Source organism: Adelges cooleyi, unplaced genomic scaffold, assembly GCF_023614345.1.
Source record: "Adelges cooleyi isolate 19-005CV unplaced genomic scaffold, UGA_ACOO_1.1 ACOO_flye_CR_arks_rails_tigmint_CR_PRNA_51, whole genome shotgun sequence".
NCBI lineage: Eukaryota > Metazoa > Arthropoda > Insecta > Hemiptera > Adelgidae > Adelges > Adelges cooleyi.
The window spans coordinates 274,568-293,422 of NW_026096199.1; the positions used below are offsets into that span (position 1 = coordinate 274,568).

Consider the following 18,855-nt stretch of genomic DNA (forward strand, 5'->3'; position numbering starts at 1 on the left):
AGCAAAGCGTTTTTATTAAAAGGGATATTTTTAAAACGGGGATCCAAGAAAGTACACCGGCATAAAGTTTTACTCTTATCAATATTTTTCCATACATCTCGACTTTCCATATTATCCATAAGTTTTTTTATAATAGTATGTGTTCTATTATTATATTCCATCGTAAGTAGTAGTAATTTGGGGCTTTACCGCCCATTTTTACAAATTATAGTTTAGCCTTATATATTGTTTAGTATAGAAAATTATTTGTAACATTGAGTGTTTTACTAAATAAGAAGTGGAAGAAATAAATCATATATAAAAACATGTTTCAAATAAATGATAGTCATTTTAATTCAATTTAAACAGTATAATAATGGATGATTATAATAGTGAATGTGATGTTTTTTGTACATTAGACTATTTAGATTGTAAAACGCGTAACAAGACTTTTGATAAATGTAGTAATACACTACTTATTTCAAAGCGAGAACTTATGAGTGAAGCCGGTTTTATTTATATTGGTGATGGATCAAATGATGATGTCTCATGTTTTTATTGTCGTCAAGGTCTGAGATCTTGGGAGCCGAACGACGAACCTTGGATCGAGCATGCAAGATGGTCTCCAGATTGTGGTTATCTTCGGTTAGTGAAGGGTTCACCTCATTGATTTTAAAACCTATTAAATAAAAAAAAGATGTTAATTTATTACAACATTCTTACATTTAAATTAACTCTTTAAATACTAGTAAAACCATGAATTCACATTGTAGACGCAGTGGCGTAGTAGGTTAAGGCGTGACTTTCTAGGATAAATTTAATAGGATGTAGATTGATAGCACTCATGCTAGGCTAGGTAGGTTGAGGTTGAGTCATACTTTAATTCATTCCGTCACTGCGTCTACACTTTTTGCATTTTTTTTTTTTCCAATTTAAAAATAAAATATAGCGGTAAGAAGAGGGGGGGGGGGCTAATATAGTTAATCAAATGTTTTTCAAGTGTTTAGTACATAGAGTTTCGTATAGTAGTACAGTCGATGTTAAAAGTATTATTCCAAGCACAATGCCTTGTATTAAATGTAGTCTACTAGAAGCTATTTATAATTTTATAATTAAATTAGACAAAATTGAACATTCAAATATAGAAAAATCTACATCTAAAACAAAACTTGAGGAATCTTTTGAAGAAGTTCTACACCAGACAAAAGAATTACAAAATGTAAAGAATCTAAAAATTGCACAACCCATTTGGTCAATTACACTGGAATAAGTGGAAGAGGGGGTATGTTTTATACTCAAGGTTTGTATATATATATACGTCATCTTTATGCTAAAGATATAAGTAGTTAATATAGAGTTAAGTTGTACGGACGTTTATGTGCATGCTAAAATTTTATTTAAACAAAATGGCAAATGTGTTATCTAAATCTACGTTCACCATTGACCCCAAAAGAACTATCTCGGTAGGTATTCTTTTAAATAAAAAATTATCTATTATTGTTTATTTAGATTTTAAAATAGTCAAGACCAGCTAATTCTTGATGAAAAACAGTGGCGTACTCTGATGGAATTTCAAATATTCAACAACATTGTGAACACAATTCAAAACAATGCAAAGCGAATACAATTAGGTTCAGATTTTAGTTGTACTACTAACCCTAAAACAGATTCAGTGATATTACGTAATAAAAATGAACGTATGAAATTGACGCGTATAAATTTGTTAACACTTCAGATGATTTCAAATTGTATTGAAGCACATATAACTGAACGCTTAAATAAGTTGGAGTTGTATCAAAAATCTTTTAACGATATATATTCAGCTATACTTAATGATGTTAATAATTTTTCAAGTGAATGTCGACGTATCGATTTCATAACGGCTTTTGTCGCAAACTATGATTTTCAAATGTTTGCAACGGATACAAATGCGCTATTCATCCATGAATTAAAAATTAATTATGATCAAATTATAAATTTGATTATGCGAGAACTTCTAGTAACTATAGTATAATTTCGAAAAGGAAAAAAAATATATGTATTGAGAGAGGGAAAACGTATACAAGCTAATTATTTAAAAAAATATTTCACTCGTTTTAGTTTAGAAATAGCCGTCTTACAAGAAGGTATAATAATGCCTTCACATTTAGAATGCTGCTCCTGTCGAAAGTGTCGTTTGTTAAAATATATAATTATTGAAGCAACCAAAAATAGTGTTAAAATAATTAATCAAAACTTAGAAAATGATATTTCAGTATTAATTGTGAAAACGCCAGATGCTCGTCGATCCAAGCGCTTACAGAATAAAAAATTCAACAAAATCTGAGTGAACGAGGATTATTTTTAAAGTATTATTAATCTTATTAAATAATGTAATTGTATTGTGAATTTAAAAAAGTGTTTAATAAACATTCTATTAACTAATCAATTGTGTTATATATATATATATATATATATATATATATATTATATAATTACTCACATTTAAGTCTCATAGCGTAGAGTACACATGACAATAATTTCCAACAACTCTATCTGTTAACCTTTAAAAAAAAAAATATATTGAAATATTTTTTTATTTTACTAATTTAAAATCAGCTTACAGTGATCTCTAACGTTCATGTTTTCAACAATAATAAATACCTCCCTAAAAACCCTAAAAAAAAAAACAGTATAATATTAATTCAACAATAATTAAAAAAATTAAACTAACTTACATATTAATCCGAATCAGTTAGCCAAATGGTTTCAATAGCTGGCTGATTAAGACGCAGAAGTGGAGGTAACACGTCTGCATCCGATTCATAAGTAACATCTGTTGATGACCCTTTTTTTTTAAAAAAAAAAAGAAGAAAATATTATTTTATTTCAAATAAAAAAAAAATTAACTTACATGAATCTGCTAGCGAAATTATTGATGGTTCTGATGTAGACCAATTTCCAATTCCATGTTCGTCATCTGTATCCGCTAAATAAAAAAAGTACGTTACTTATTTTGTAAATAAATGTTAATATTTATTTATTAACCCACCGTTGCTAAACTTTTTCCATTATTATTAATTACTAGTTAAACTCAGAACATTGAATCATTCAAAGAAATATGTATCTTTTTACTCACTACTAATTGATAATATGTTTTTTTTTGTAATTACTATTATTAGAAAATAAAAAAAATAAAAAAAACTATAAGTTTATTTTTTAAAAAAATTGTATAGTACAAAAAAAACCTTAAAATGTGCTCTGTGTGAAACGATGGGTTAAATAAAAAAAACTTACATTCCAACCACAGTGTTGATTTACTATGAAAAGACTTCACGTCGCTACTCGAGCTCCAAGGAGAATATGAAGTCGACGAGAGCGACCGTTGACGTAGGGGTGATAATGAAAAAAAACTAGAACTGGAATTAACACTTACCGATCGACTTCGCGATGCGGTAGTATCAGTCTCAAGAGATGTGTAAGAACCTATCCGTCGCCGTTGTGTTCGGATTTTACGCGGTCGCCGCCGTCGTTTGCAACGCCTCACCGTTCTAGCAGACGATGGATAGGAATCGCTGTCCATTTTGAACTAACAGCTCTTACTTATACACTAAGTTTGATAGTAAAAAAAAAAATCCCACTTACTTTTTAGTGAAACAGTTTCGCCTTGTAATAAATATAATCATTTGAGTCATAGCAACCATTACACAAAAAAAAATTACTACGATTCATTGAACAAGACACACCGCGTCAATGAAACCCTGTGGTTAGTTGTATTCTATACGCTGCGTGATCTGTGTTTATGCGGTTTATGTGGGTAATGATTGAGTCTAGTTAACTTTCTTCACACGTGAATAAACATTAATATTATTATTATATACCTTTACTATACTACTGAAAAAAAACAATGATTTCTAATTTAAAATATTTTATTGTAATACTATATAATCTTATCTTAACAGTATATCGTTACGTTAAAATCATACAATATTATTATTATAATGAAATGTTCGCCACCATTATTATTATTGTTATACTGCTGAAAAAAAAAACAATGATTTCTAATTTATATTAATACTATAATGATACTAATATAAAATATAACAGGTGGTATTATACCTCTGCTATACTACTGAAAAAAAACAATGGTATATAAGTAAAAAATATAACTTGTCTTAACAATATATCATTACGTTAATACCATACAATATTAATATTATTATTATGAAAAGAACCTCCACCATCATGTATTTAAAATAGTTGATATAGCTGTAATAATATCATTCCTTTGTCATTTTTACTGTGCGAGATTCATCTGATAAAAATTTTTCTCCCAATTCATCAAATAGATTTTTCAATAAATTGTTGATTTTAGAATTCGCCTTATTATTTGTAAGACCAATTTTAGCAGATCGGTTCACTTTTCGCCATCTATAAAAAATTAATTATGCTACGTTTTGGTACCAAAATAAAAAAAAAATTCTCACCTCTCACTATAGGATAATCCTAATACATCATTTACCAAATATTCTTGTATAATTATATAAGACGTTGGACTCGGTGTTTTAATATTAATGACACATTTTTGATTATTGTCACGTAAAAGCAGCATCGATTCTTCATAGTTCGCTTCATCTAAAATAACTGCATCCTTTAACGCTTTTTGAAAAATTGTTGACTGAAAATACATAATTTTACTATTTAAAAAAAAAACAAAAAAAGTATATAAATAAATAATACCGTTTTGTTGTTTTTTGACTGTTTTCTTATATTTTTGCTAACTACTTTGGGTTTCTTGACTTGTGGTGGATCAAACGAGCTTGATTCATCATTTCTCTGTGAGGTCTCCTAAAAACATTTTTTATATCATTCATATTATTATTATTATTTAGTTAACTTACTGCGAAGAAGTCCTCGTCGGATGATTCCAGAATCGACATTTTGTTTGTAAAATAAATTCGAACTGTACTGTCACACAACTAATGTTAATATAACTCCGATGTTTATGTTTTTTCTCGTTTTATACCAATCTTGACAAATAAAAAATATCCCACCATAGTGCTAACGTTCAAATTTGCATGGTAAAAATAACTTAAGCGAAAATATGTACGGAGTGGGATGATTCTGTTTTTTATAATACCATGTAGAGTGTCTTCGAAATAATAATATGAGAAAGATAATTAACCTTCTTTTATTCATTCCAGTTGTAACATTGTAACAATCATTGTACAATAGCTAAAAAAAAAATTTATAAATACGATTCAATGAACTAACCACAGACCACAGAAACCCTACGATTCGCTGCGTGTTACAATCCTTGAGGAACCTAACTGCTATAGACGTTTAACTATATTCTCCAAGCGAGGTCGATTTAATTTTTTTTTTAATAACACTATAGAAGTGGTATATGTTGTGAATGTCTTTAAAATTATAATATGAGGAGGAGAATAACCTTTCGACTGCATAAATACTGCCTAGTCGTGTGTTTTAAACATCAGTCTGTGATCGTCTTTTACCAGTGGAAACACCGTCTCCTGCTAGTGAAGTGTTTTCGACAGTACTATATCATTCTTAGCTATGTAAGTGTAATAATTTTTTACTTAAAGACATTTAATTTTGTACTCTTGTTGTGTAGTGCTCTTTAAAAATATATTTTTTATTTAAGTCGCCGTCATTTATTTGATAGCAGTGCTAATAAAAATATATATTTTAATTATGTCACCAACGGATGCATAAATTAAGCTATCAGTTCTAATTTTGTACTCTTGTTGTGTAGTGCTCTTTAAAATCATATTTTTTTATTTAAGTCGCCGTCATTTATTTGATAACAGTGCTAATAAAAAATATATATTTTAATTATGTCACCAACGGATGTGTAAATTGAGCTATCAGTTCTAATTTTCTACTCCAGTTGTGTAGTGCTCTTTAAAATCATATTTTTTTTTATTTAAGTCGCGTCATTTATTTGATAGCAGTGCTAATAAAGAATATATATTTTAATTATGTCACCAACGGATGGAAAATATTGAGTGTCTTTTTAAAAAAAAAAATAGTATGAAGAATGAACATTATGATTCTTTTTTTTTTAGAATATCGTTACAGTCCTCACCACTCTCAAGGTCAACTCATTCAAAAACTGTTAAGGTATGGCACAACAAACTTCCACACTTTTATTAAACCCTAAAGAAAAAATAAAAATTATTAAAGCACTAGGCAAGCCTAGCAAACATGCTAGGAGAAGAAAGACTTATAAAAATAAAATAAAAAATAAATTACATGATGAAATAATAAAAAAAATGTACAATATAATAAAAACAATAAAAGAAAATATTTAAATTTATCAATAATTTTGTTGTTGTTGTATTTGTATATGATTATGTGACTCTTGGTTTTATATTTCTAGTTTGAAAAAAAAAAAAAAACATGAAAATTACGAAAAACATTCGTTTGAGTTCAACTGGTGATGGTTTACAAGAAATAGGAAGATTTAGGTCCAGGTCGAAAACTTTCTTTTTAAAAAATAAGTTAAAGTTTCTAGACTTTATACTTTTTTTCAAATATGCTACTACATTTATTTTACCAAAAATTAAGGAAGCGTGTAAAAATAACTCAATTAAATTTAATCTTCACTTGGATTGTGTGTATGAAAATGTTTTAACTTTTGAGTTGCAAGATATTTCGTTTAAAACAAAAAACACATTTACAACATCAGGATCCGATTTTACAGTATTGTTGAATAATATATATGGTAAACTTTTGAAGGAAGAAAGTGAATTTATTGCTAAAGGCAGTGGTTGGTCTCTTCGAAATATTGATGGTATACCTTTAGAAGGTTCATCATACATTCCTCTACCACAAAAAATTCAGGGTAGAAGAGCTATAGTTAACATAAATAATAACGACGAAAAATGTTTTAAGTATGCAATATTGTCTAAGTTTGATAGGCGTAATAATAAAAGTAAATTCTCTAAAAAATATTTTGATTATTTAGAGACTAAAAATAAATTTGATTTCAAGTGTATCACATTCCCAACTTCGATTAAAGAAGTAAGACAATTTGCAAAGATCAATAATGTTTCCATTAACATATATGGACTAGACAGTAAATCATTAATTTATCCAATACTAGTTTCCGATATTGAAAAACTAAACCATTTTGACTTACTTTTACTTAGCAACACTTCACGACAACATTATTGCTTTATATCCAATTTTTCAAGACTTATTAGGTCTCAAAGAACTAAACACAAAGAACAAATAAATATCTGCAAACGATGTTTTACTATTTTTAACAACACACCTTGTAAGAATAAATTATGGGGGTTTGAAGGACTACGAGAACATAAAAAATTCTGTTCTCAACATAAATTAAGCAGACCAGTTATGCTTGAAGATCATGATGATTCTGTAATCAAATTTACAAATTATATAGCTACTCAACGCGTACCAATAGTGATCTATGCAGATTTTGAATGTTTTTTAAAACCTCTTATGGAACAGTCAAATGAAAAACAGAAATCTATTAAAACTTTTCAACACAAACCGATGAGTTTTGGCTTTTATGTTAAAATTGATTACACAACCATTCCACCTGAATTAGTTAATGAACTTAAAATACCTAAAAAACCAGTTATTTACAGAGGTGAAAATGCTGCCAAAAAATTTATGGAAGCTCTTATAAAAGTCGGAGAAGAAGTAGATAAATTATATCAAACAAACATAGCAATGAATCCTTTAACTAGTGAAGAAACAAATCGATTTCAAAACGCTAGCAATTGTGAAATATGTAAGCGATCTTTTATCAATACCATAAAAGTTAGAGATCACTGTCATTTTACGGGTAAATTTAGAAATGTATTATGTTTGACCTGTAATTTCAAGTTGAAAAATGTAACTTTCATTCCAATTTATTTTCATAACTTAGCGTACGATAGTCATTTCATAGTACATCAATTAGGAATAAATAACAAACGAATTGATGTTATTCCTAATTCGAGTGAAAAATATATTTCATTTAGCAAAGAAATTTCCAAAACTATGAAAATAAAATTCATAGATACGTTTAGATTTATGTCAGAGCCTTTAAGTACGCTTGCTAATAATTTAGCCGAAGACAAATCTAGGTTTAAAGAGACATTACGATTTTTTTCAATAGATAAATTAGATTTAGTATGTCGTAAAGGTTGTTTCCCCTACGAATACGTGAATAACTGGGATAAACCTGAACAGACTTATTTACCATCCAAAAAACACTTTTACAACTCACTAAATGATGAAGAAATCAGTAACCAAGATTATAACCATGCGAAAACTGTGTGGAATACATTTAGAATAAAAACTTTAGGTGAATATTCTGATCACTATCTGTTGACTGATATTTTAATATTAGCCGATGTTTTCGAGTCATTTCGAAATCTTTGTATGAACACATTTCATCTTGATGCATCACATTATTTTACAGCTCCAGGATTCGCATTCCAAGCAATGTTGAAATTTACTAATGTTGAACTTGAAAGGCTAAAAGATTATGATATGCATCTCATGCTTGAAACCGGTATTCGCGGAGGTATCTGTAACAGTGTTAAACGACACGTAAAAGCTAATATCCCTAATGTCGAGGGAATTAATTACAATCCTGATAAACCCACGTCTTGGCTTACATATTTTGACTGTGTAAACCTCTATGGGAAAGCTATGCTATCGGTTTTACCTTTTCGTAATTTCGAATGGTTAGAAGATTTATCATTAGATATTACAACAATACCAAACAATTCAAAGTATGGTTATATATTAGAAGTTGATGTTGATTACCCTGAGCATTTACACAATGATCATAACGATTTCCCATTTTTACCCGAATTTACATTCCCACCTAATTCAAAGGTGAAAAAATTGATGACTACTTTTAATCCTAAACGAAATTATGTTGTACATTATCGTTCACTGAAGCAAGCTATCGCAAACGGATTAGTTGTAACAAAAGTACATAGAATTGTTAAATTCGAGCAAAAGAAATGGATGGCACCCTACGTAAAACTTTGTACTAAAATGAGACGAAACGCAACAAATGAGTTTGAAAAAGCGTTTTGGAAACTCGCTATCAATTCTGTTTTTGGAAAATGTATGGAAAACGTGAGAAAACGTATGAATATGAAATTGGTGACAACTGATCGACAGGCACATCGTTTAATGATAAAACCTAGTTTTAAAGATCGTACAATTTATTCTAATAACCTAATGGCTATACACATGTTCAAGGAGAAACTTAAATTTGATAAACCCATATATGTAGGATTAGCTATTCTAGATATTTCCAAAACTGTTATGTATAATTTTCACTATAATGTAATGAAGCCTAAGTATGGTCGCAACATTAGATTATGCTACTCCGATACAGATTCCTTAATCTATGAAATTATTACAGACGATTTTATGGCTGATCTCACAAATGATTTGTCACCATATTTCGATACATCAAATTTTCCCAAAGATCATCCATGTTTTTCAGAAAGGAGGAAGAATGTACCAGGTTACTTTAAAGATGAATTAAAAAGTTTGATTTTACTTGAATTTGTAACCTTGCGACCGAAACTGTATGCTTTTAATGTTGGAGGAAAGGAAACAAAGAAAGCAAAAGGAGTAAAAAAGTATGTGATTGAAAAAAATATGAAAATGGAACATTATATCAGCGTTTTAAAAGCATATTCTAGTCAAAACACTTTTAGTCAGAACAATACAATAACATATCAATCTATGAACACAATTCAATCAGAAAACATCAAGTATATTCAAAAAAAATTTACAAACTCGCACTTAGTGCAAGCGATGACAAGCGAATAATATTGGAGAATGGGATAGATACAATAGCACATGGTCACTACAAATATTTATGAACATTATAAAATTTAAATATGTAAATAATTTTATATGTTAAAAAAATTATTTACATAATTCTGTTATTTAGATGGCGCGATTCAACCGTTTCTTGGAAATTTTTCGAACATTCCGTTCACTCAATGTAACTGCAGCAATGCCTGGAGAATTAGCTCTTATTTTTATCTTTGAGACAGACGATGATTTTAATCAAACAATTGATGACGTTTCAGAAACAGATATCATACTATTTTATCATAATAGAGAGCTTGATGATGAAAAACTAAAAGAGATATTTCCATCGTTTGTACCAACGATAGATAATGGTGCCAAGTATGTATATCCCATCGGTCATATACTTGATGGCAATGCACGTATTGTGCTACGCAAGTGGAGGAATGAACATGCAGGTGGTACATACTATGTTAGGAGAAGACCGGATTACGTAGTCATAAATGATATTTTGAAAATATTTCTACATCCATCCATTGAGCAATTCGATATGAATGCTGCAGTAACCATAAACGATAACGGTGAAGTTTTGTCTTTATTGGCATCAAATCCTACATTTAAACGTACTGTATGTGGTGGTCATAAAAAACTAAATATGTACCACTTTGAACGGATAGAGTCTACCATTTTTTCTAGACCGGTATTGGGTATTGTCAATTGCATCCATCATTCAACCACCAATAGAGATGAACGGGTACAAATGAAGTGTAGACTGGATAAAATCTTCCTCGCTGGCTCTGAAAGATCAGCATATAAACTACAAGATCCTAACTAGTTTAACATTTTATATTAGTCAACTAGACACATAAATCTTTAATTTTTAAATATATAACTAAGTTACTATTTTTAATAGTTTAATATAAAGAAATTGTATTTTTTTTTTTTTTAATAAAAATTATTTTACAATATTTTCTGTTTTCACCCATGAGTTATGAGATGAATCTAGTCCTAAATACTTTACATACATTTTTCCTTTTGATCTTTTCAAGACACGTTCTATAAGATATGTATCAGGGTAATTAGTCTTTTTAATTTCTTGCTCATAAAAACATCCTAAAATTAGCTCACCTTTCTCATCAGACAATTTGTAGGTTATAGGATTAGTATCTAAAATGTTGCTAATAGTAAAAATTTCTGTAGTCCAACTTGGCGTGTAAGATTTATTAAAAATGTGTTTATATTTTGATATTCTAACCTTTTCATTTAACTTAAATTTTGGTTTTTTCTCTAAACTTTTGCTAGAATAACTTTTATGTGTAACAGAATGAGGAGTTAATCTGGCTTCTTGTGGAGTACAACTAATTGTTCTGTGTCTACTATTATTATATCTGTTTACTAGTTTTGGTAATGCTTTTATCCAGTCCCAACTACCTTGAGCTGTAAAATTTGTATAAATATAATTTTTTAAAGTTCTAATCACTCGTTCTACCATCCCCGCCTTGATACTACTATAAGTTGAATAATGTTTAATGTTATATTTTTTCATAATATTTTGAAATTTCTCATTATGAAATTCCAATCCAAAATCCGATTGAACAAATTTAGGCTGATGAGTTTTTAATATTTTCATCATCGCATCTTTTATAGTAATTGCTGATTTATTTTTTAAAGGTTCTAACCATACGTATTTAGTAAACGTATCAATAACAACTAAAATATATTTGAAACCACTATTTTTCCTCGAATGCGCCTGCATATCCATTAAATCAATTTGCCAAAGTTCATCCATGAACCTTGTAATAACTTTACGTCTTGGAAATATTTTTCTAGCTGGTCTATGTAATTCGTTGGCTATATCTCTTAAAGAAGTCATAATAGATTAATATGTAAACTAGTTGAAATAATTTTTTTTCTATCACCTTAATTTTTATTACATTATTTTACAGTTCATAATGATTTGTATCAACGACCAACAATTTATAAACCAAACTATTTCTAATTATAACTTGGAAATGATAAAATGTTGCGACTATGTTCCTTGGGTCCCGGACCATTTAAAACATACAGAGAAAATCGAGCTGATTAAAGAATATTTTAAGGAGTTGAAGATAGAAGATAAGGATGATGTTGAAGAAGATGAACAAATTAATTATTGGTAATATAAAAAAATGTAAAACATCTTCTATTTTTTAAACCATATATTAAAATATTATAGGTATAGAAAGGATTTACTGAATCAAAAAGAGGATGAAGAAGAAGAAGAAGAAGAAGTACAAATAAGCTGGGAAGAGATAGATGAATGGGTAGATAGTATAATTAAAAAATATGACTTATTAATAATTAATTCTAAAAAAATACCATTTCTTTTTTTTAATTTAAATTTAAATTCGTTAAAAAAATACTTTTTAGAAGAAAGTATAAATAATTGTATAGAGGAGGAGTGGTAATGTTTATATATATATATTTTTTTTTTTAATTAAACAATAATTTTTCGTTCACGAAGTTCTTCAATTATTGATATTATTTCATTACTTACACCTGTATTCCCAGCCTCTTTAGAAGCCATTAAAAGAGCAAGCCTAGACACTAATTCATTTGGATTATCATAATAAATGATTTGTGTATTAGGTTGTACATTCTTATATAATATACCAGATCCTTCTTTTGACTTAAAATCGTCTGACTTTTCTAAGTCAGTAGGTTTTTTAAATGTGATTGGATCTTTTGAATGAGCAGCTTCCGCTGCCTTTGAAGCTATAAAACTGACATCAAGTTTCGCTCTTTTTGTTGTCTTCAATTGTAACATTTTTTCAGTATAATATGGCTTAACAATAAAAGTCCATTTATAAGATTGGCTAGATTTAGGTCCTCCGTTAACATTTAAGTGAACCTCTGTAGCATCTAATATTTTGTAATACGATTTAAAATCCTGACGTGTAGTTAATTTAGGGTTTTTTTCACAAAGTAACGACCATAGACCTGGGGTCCAATCATAGTCTTTGTCTGCTACATAAATTTTATTGTTGGCAATGAATACTGGGAAATTACCAATTTTTAGTTGATTATCAATATTATCATAACGCATACCATAAAATGGATCATATGATCTTCTATTTGGAGGTAATTTCATAAAATTGTTGAATTCATATAATTAAGGATCAGCGTTTTCCTCATTTGTTGTAACAGATAATTCCTCATCAATAACATTATTCGTTTTATTGTCATTAACTAGCATATTAAGTGGTTCTATAATCGGTTTAAATGTTTCGTTAAATGTATATTCAGAATCTAAAACACCGCGCTTTAACTCCATAATTTTCCGCTTAATATTATTTTTTGATTCTACCAAATTGTTAAGTAATATTTTGTTTTCTGACATTTTAGCAAACTAAAAAATATTTCAGTTTACACCAAGCTTATATAGACATCAAAACCACGTCTGTACCGACCATCATTAACATTTCTAGTTTTATCTATAACAAGAAAACCATATTTTTCATAGCCCCAACAATAAATACACATTTTTTGAAAATTTAGATAATCCATATCAGTTGAAATATGATCATTAAATATATGTCTTAGATTACGTTCGTCTTGTTTGAACACCACTAATAAATTACAGTTATCGCGTACCAATCGTTTTAAAACTTTAGAATAACTTTGAACTAAAAAGAAAACTGAATTAGCACCAAAATGTCTCCCCATACTAAAATAATCTTGAATGGGTATTTGAGTATCACACAACACATCATCAAAAATAAAAATAGAATTTGGATTCGTTATTTGTGGTTTAACTACTTCTTCAGCTTCCGTAAAAATAAACAGCTTCACTCCTTCTAGACCATCAAAAATTTGTTTCAATAAAATATATTTTTCTTGGTTAAGCGTTTTTGTATACAAATAAACGTTTTCAAATTTTAAACCATTTATATGTGTAAGAAGATTAAACACTACATTTGTTTTACCAGAGCCACTAGATCCAACAATAATACATCGGATACTATCTGGTAGTAAAGGTCCATGTCTTGAGATTGCTTTATTAGAAATGTTGTTCTGTGTCTATATTTTTAATATTTAATTTACTATTCTGTTCTATAAAACGCATTTTTTTTTTGTATATATAATAGTTGTGAACTAAGAAAAAATACTTAGTATATATAGGAAATGCCAAGAGTGCAAAAGTGTATAACCGGTAAAGGTCTCGTTAATACACTAATAAATAAACTTCCGTTCGAAGCACATTTACCAGGTTATAAATATTGTGGACCTGGAACAAAACTTGAAAAAAGATTGGCTAGAGGTGATAAACCTATAAATCTTCTTGATGAGGCTTGTCGTGACCACGATATAGCGTATTTAAAAAATAAAGACGTAACAAACCGTAATTTAGCTGATAAAAAATTAGAATTTCAAGCGTGGGATAGGGTGAAAGCAAAAGATAGTTCATTCGGGGAAAAAGCTGCAGCCTACACCGTTACTAACATTATGAAAGCTAAACGTAAAATTGGTATGGGTTGTTGCAAAGCTAAAAAAGGTGGTAAATTAGTTGGAGCAGTAAGAAAAAGAATATCTCGAAGAAAGTCTAAAAAAGTTAGAAAAATTAAGGTACCAAATCAAAGGGGTTCTGCTATACCTTTGATACCAATATTTGCAGGACTTTCAGCCCTCGGTAGTCTTGCGTCTGGTGCAGCAAATATCTATAAAGCTGTTAAAGATTCTAAAACTGGACAAACGAAAAAAATTGGTAAAGGCTTATATTTGAATGTTCGTAATGGTAAAGGTTTATACTTAGACAAATCAGGTTTAGGTGTGAAGAAAAGAAGAAATATTAAGAAAAAAAAAAACTAATTACTATGCTACCTAATAGACCTCTTTCCTCTCAAGACATTATAAAACATGTTGCACAATTAAAAATTCCACATTTCCGTGGTGTATTTTCACGTGACAGCTTACCAAAAACTATTTTTAAAAACGAATGTGCGGTTATTAACCTTGCTGGAATAAGTCAAAAAGGATCGCATTGGGTTGCTTACTTTAAAAAATATAACAACATATGGTATTTTGATAGCTTTGGTAATTTACCACCACCAATTGAACTCCAAAATCGTTTTAAAGGGTACAATATTTTATATAATTACTCAAAATATCAAAATTATAATACATTTATTTGTGGTCATTTATGTATTGATTTTTTACAATGTATGAATCAACAACAATAAGTTTATCAGGTAACACTACAGAGTTATCAACAAATTTTTTTCCATCACTAACTATAGCTGAGGACTCAGAAATAGCATTATTAAATCTTCAGACATATAATTCTTTTCCTAATATTAATGAAAGCAATAATAAATTGAGAATAATTATAAAGAACAATACAATATTAAATAAACGCGATGTTCCTGTAAGCAGTAGTTCTTCACTAGAATCAGATAAGAATGCTATTGATCATAATCCAAGACATTTATCTAAATATTTCACGGAATCATATACGAGTAATATTAATAAATCTTCCGATTTTTTCTCAAAAAGTAATGAACACATTCTGAGTGAACAAACGGATAAAGAAATCTTAAAGCTTGAAATAGAACCAGGGTGTTATGAACTAAGTCAAATAAATGAATATATTAAAAACATGATTAAAAAAACCCATCCAAATATTGTATTTAGCATATTTCCAAACATCAGTACATTTAAATCATATGTTTACTGTTCTGAAACAATCGATTTCACTATTGATAAAAATAAAAATATTTTAAGACAACTTGGATTTGAATTAAAAAGTAATCGAAATGCCTGAAAATGATATTTTGGAAGTTGATATGGGTTATGTGTCAGATTCGAAAATAACTAATTTTGATTTTCACTCATATATTCCTTATACTAAAGCTTTTAATAATAATGATGAAATTAGGATATGTGTACAACAAACTGATGTATACCCATATTTACATGAAAGCTTTTTATACATCGAAGGCGACATTGAAGATAAAGATAAAGTAAAACTAGGTAATAATGGATTATCTTTTCTTTTTGAACAAGTTCGTTTAGAATTAAATGGTATCGAGATAGATAGTTCACGAATGTTAGGTATTACAAGTTCTATCAAAGGATATCTTTCAAGTACACCAGATAATTATTATTGTTATGAAAATGCTGGATGGACTTTCAAAAATAGTTCATCCATATCAGACACAAATGGTCATTTTACAGCATGTATACCACTAAAATACTGGTTAGGCTTTTTTGAGCATTATAGAAAAATTTTATTAAATTCACGAATAGAACTCATATTAACTAGATCAAATAGTGATTTAAATGCATTGATTAAAAAAAGTGATGATGCAACTACAGGTAGTGTGAATATTAAGAATATTGTTTGGAAAGTTCCTCATGTTAGTGTTGATGATAGCCAGCGTCTAAAGTTAATGAAAATAGTTGAAAAAGAAAAACATTTGTTTATACCATTTAGATCATTTGAAACATATACTTACCCTGAACTCGGAAACACGAAAAATGTACTATGGAATTTAAAAACATCAACGAAATTGGAAAAACCTCGTTATATCATTGTAGGCCTCCAAAAAAATCGTAACAATTCAATAACTGCAGACAAAAGCGAATTTGATCATTCTAAGTTGAAAAATATTAAAGTGTTTCTGAACTCAAATGTTTATCCTTATGATAATTTAAATTTAGATTTTACGCACAACGATTTTACATTATTATATAATATGTATACATCGTTTCAAGAATCATATTATGAAAATGGACTTCGAAATCCGATACTAAGTCCAAAATTGTTTTTATCAAATGCTCCAATTATTGTTTTAGATGTTAGTAAACAAAACGATTCTGAAATTTCTTCTACAATTGACTTACGTTTAGAAATAGAAGCTGATGATAATTTAACTGGTGTTAGTGCTTATTGTATGTTAATACACGACCGCATAGTTGAGTATTCGCCATTTACCCGAGAAGTGCGTAAACTCGTATAATATAGTTTTTTTTGTTTTGGTTTTAGTATATAAGAAGTCCTTGTCACTGTTAAGATCTCTATTTTTAAATTAATAATGGATTATTTTGGTCATCATATAAATCATTTCAATGATATCGGAGTTGGTAAATATTTAAATTCGAAATTAATTGATTTGGAAAATAGTATAAAAAATTCTATCTTAGAAACTCAGACTGGTTTAAAAGATAGTTTAGAAAAAAAACTAAATACACATAATGAATCAATAACTAATGTTTCAAAAAATACAATAGAAACAATAAAATCTGAATTAAATAACTCATTCAAAGAATGTATCACTAGTTTGGAAAATAAAATAAATATGACGTTAATGAATGATGAATTAGAAAAAAAATTAGAAAAAAGTTTAGACAAAAAAACGAATGATGCTATGATAAAATTAGTAAATGAAGCTAGGGTTAAATTAAATAAAGATTATTATGAATGAATGATTGTTTAAAACTTTAGATGCTTTTATTTTCTAAATTAACCGATAAAGCATACACGCCGATTAGAGGAAGTCAACATGCGGCTGGATACGATCTAAAAAGTGCATACCAATATATTGTAGTAGCACATGGAAAAGAATTGATTAAGACCGATCTACAAATTGTGGTACCACATGGTACATATGGACGAATTGCACCGAGATCAGGATTAGCATGGAAACATTTTATTGATGTTGGAGGTATGCTTATAAAATCTAATCACTAAATAAAATGTTATATATTTTTTTTTTAAATCCTAGCTGGAGTAATTGATCAAGATTACCGCGGAAACGTTGGTATTCTCCTATTCAATCATTCTGATGTAGACTTTATCGTTCAACGTGGAGATCGAGTAGCACAACTAATATGTGAAAAAATTGTGTATCCAGAACTCAGGGAACTTCGGTCATTAGATAAAACTGATAGAGGAGAAAAAGGATTCGGTTCTTCAGGATAATTTTCATGTGTGTTAGGTAGAATTTATGTAATTTAAAATTGATTTAGCTTTGAATAATAGAGACAAAAAACCTTTATGTAAGTTTATTTTTTACTATACAGATTGAAAAATCATAAAATATTATAATTATTATGATTAATAAAAGGTATTATACTATATAAAGAGATGTTGTTATTCATTTCTAGTTTAATATACTACTATTTGTAAAAATGGGCGGTAAAGCCCCAAATTACTACTACTATCGTAGACAATTTTTTACATGCATTTAATAAACCTTGAGTTAATACAATGACTATAGATGCAGTCATGTAAGATTCACCACTTACTGCTTTAGTAGCCTCTTCAAAAGGTCTTAATACAGTACATAATTATTTTATTACTGTCCACTCATCGCAGCTTAAGCTCTGAGGTGCTTTATCAAGCAAACCCAATGTCCCTCTTATAGAATTTTCTAATTCTATAAAACGATTTAACATATAATATGTGGCATTCCACCTAGTCTGTACATCTTGAATCAACTTTTTTGGTTTATCTATGCCATTATTTATTTGATAAGTAATGAGTTTGTTATTAGCTACTGTACTTTTTCGAAAATTAGTGACAATTGTCTTTACTTTATAAATTAGATTGTTTTCTAAAATAACAGCCGATTGAACAACAAGATTTAGAGTATGGGCAAAGCATCCCATGTGTTTTAATTTTAATAAACCTAATGCATTTTTTATATTATTAGCATTATCAGAAACTGCCAATTCTAATTTACCTTCAAGGTGCCATTCATCTATAGTTTTTTTTATTTGTTCACTCAAATTTATTCCGGTATGTTTTTCATTAATGCAGAACAACGTATAAGAACTGACTTATGTTCTTGATGATCTCGAACTTGGGTACCGCCGCCTTCTTAATCCTTGCCACCACTGCGTTGTGGCGGGCCATGTACATGGCGGCATAGCGCCAGCAGTGGTCAACGACGTGGGCTAGGCTTTCAGTAATATACCCACATCACCGACAACTGCGGTCGCCAGACCGCCACGACGCTGACCCGTTTAACGCTACGAGATTGAGCCGTGCCCGGTGAATGAAACGCCAGTCGGCAAACCTGGTGTAGTCGC

General features: G+C 29.1%; 2 protein-coding genes and 1 long non-coding RNA gene across 3 annotated transcripts; 2 read left to right on the top strand and 1 right to left on the bottom strand.

The window, feature by feature from the left end:
- Positions 1-362: 362 nt before the first annotated feature.
- On the bottom strand, positions 363-3,547 carry LOC126842334 (uncharacterized). The gene is made up of 6 exons (XR_007686320.1): positions 3,256-3,547; positions 2,873-2,947; positions 2,697-2,806; positions 2,583-2,635; positions 2,462-2,522; positions 363-658 (listed from the first exon to the last, which is right to left on the bottom strand). It is a non-coding gene; the product is annotated as an uncharacterized LOC126842334 (long non-coding RNA).
- A 10,400-nt stretch (positions 3,548-13,947) lies between these two features.
- Positions 13,948-14,631, top strand: LOC126842325 (uncharacterized). Its single transcript, XM_050579253.1, has one exon. The coding sequence runs from the start codon at positions 13,948-13,950 to the stop codon at positions 14,629-14,631; it is 684 nt and encodes a 227-aa protein (XP_050435210.1).
- A 2,593-nt stretch (positions 14,632-17,224) lies between these two features.
- LOC126842333 (deoxyuridine 5'-triphosphate nucleotidohydrolase, mitochondrial-like) lies at positions 17,225-17,743 on the top strand. The gene is made up of 2 exons (XM_050579261.1): positions 17,225-17,486; positions 17,547-17,743. Exons 1-2 carry the CDS (start codon positions 17,267-17,269, stop codon positions 17,741-17,743), a joined length of 417 nt encoding a protein of 138 aa, XP_050435218.1. The 5' UTR covers positions 17,225-17,266.
- Positions 17,744-18,855: the final 1,112 nt, after the last annotated feature.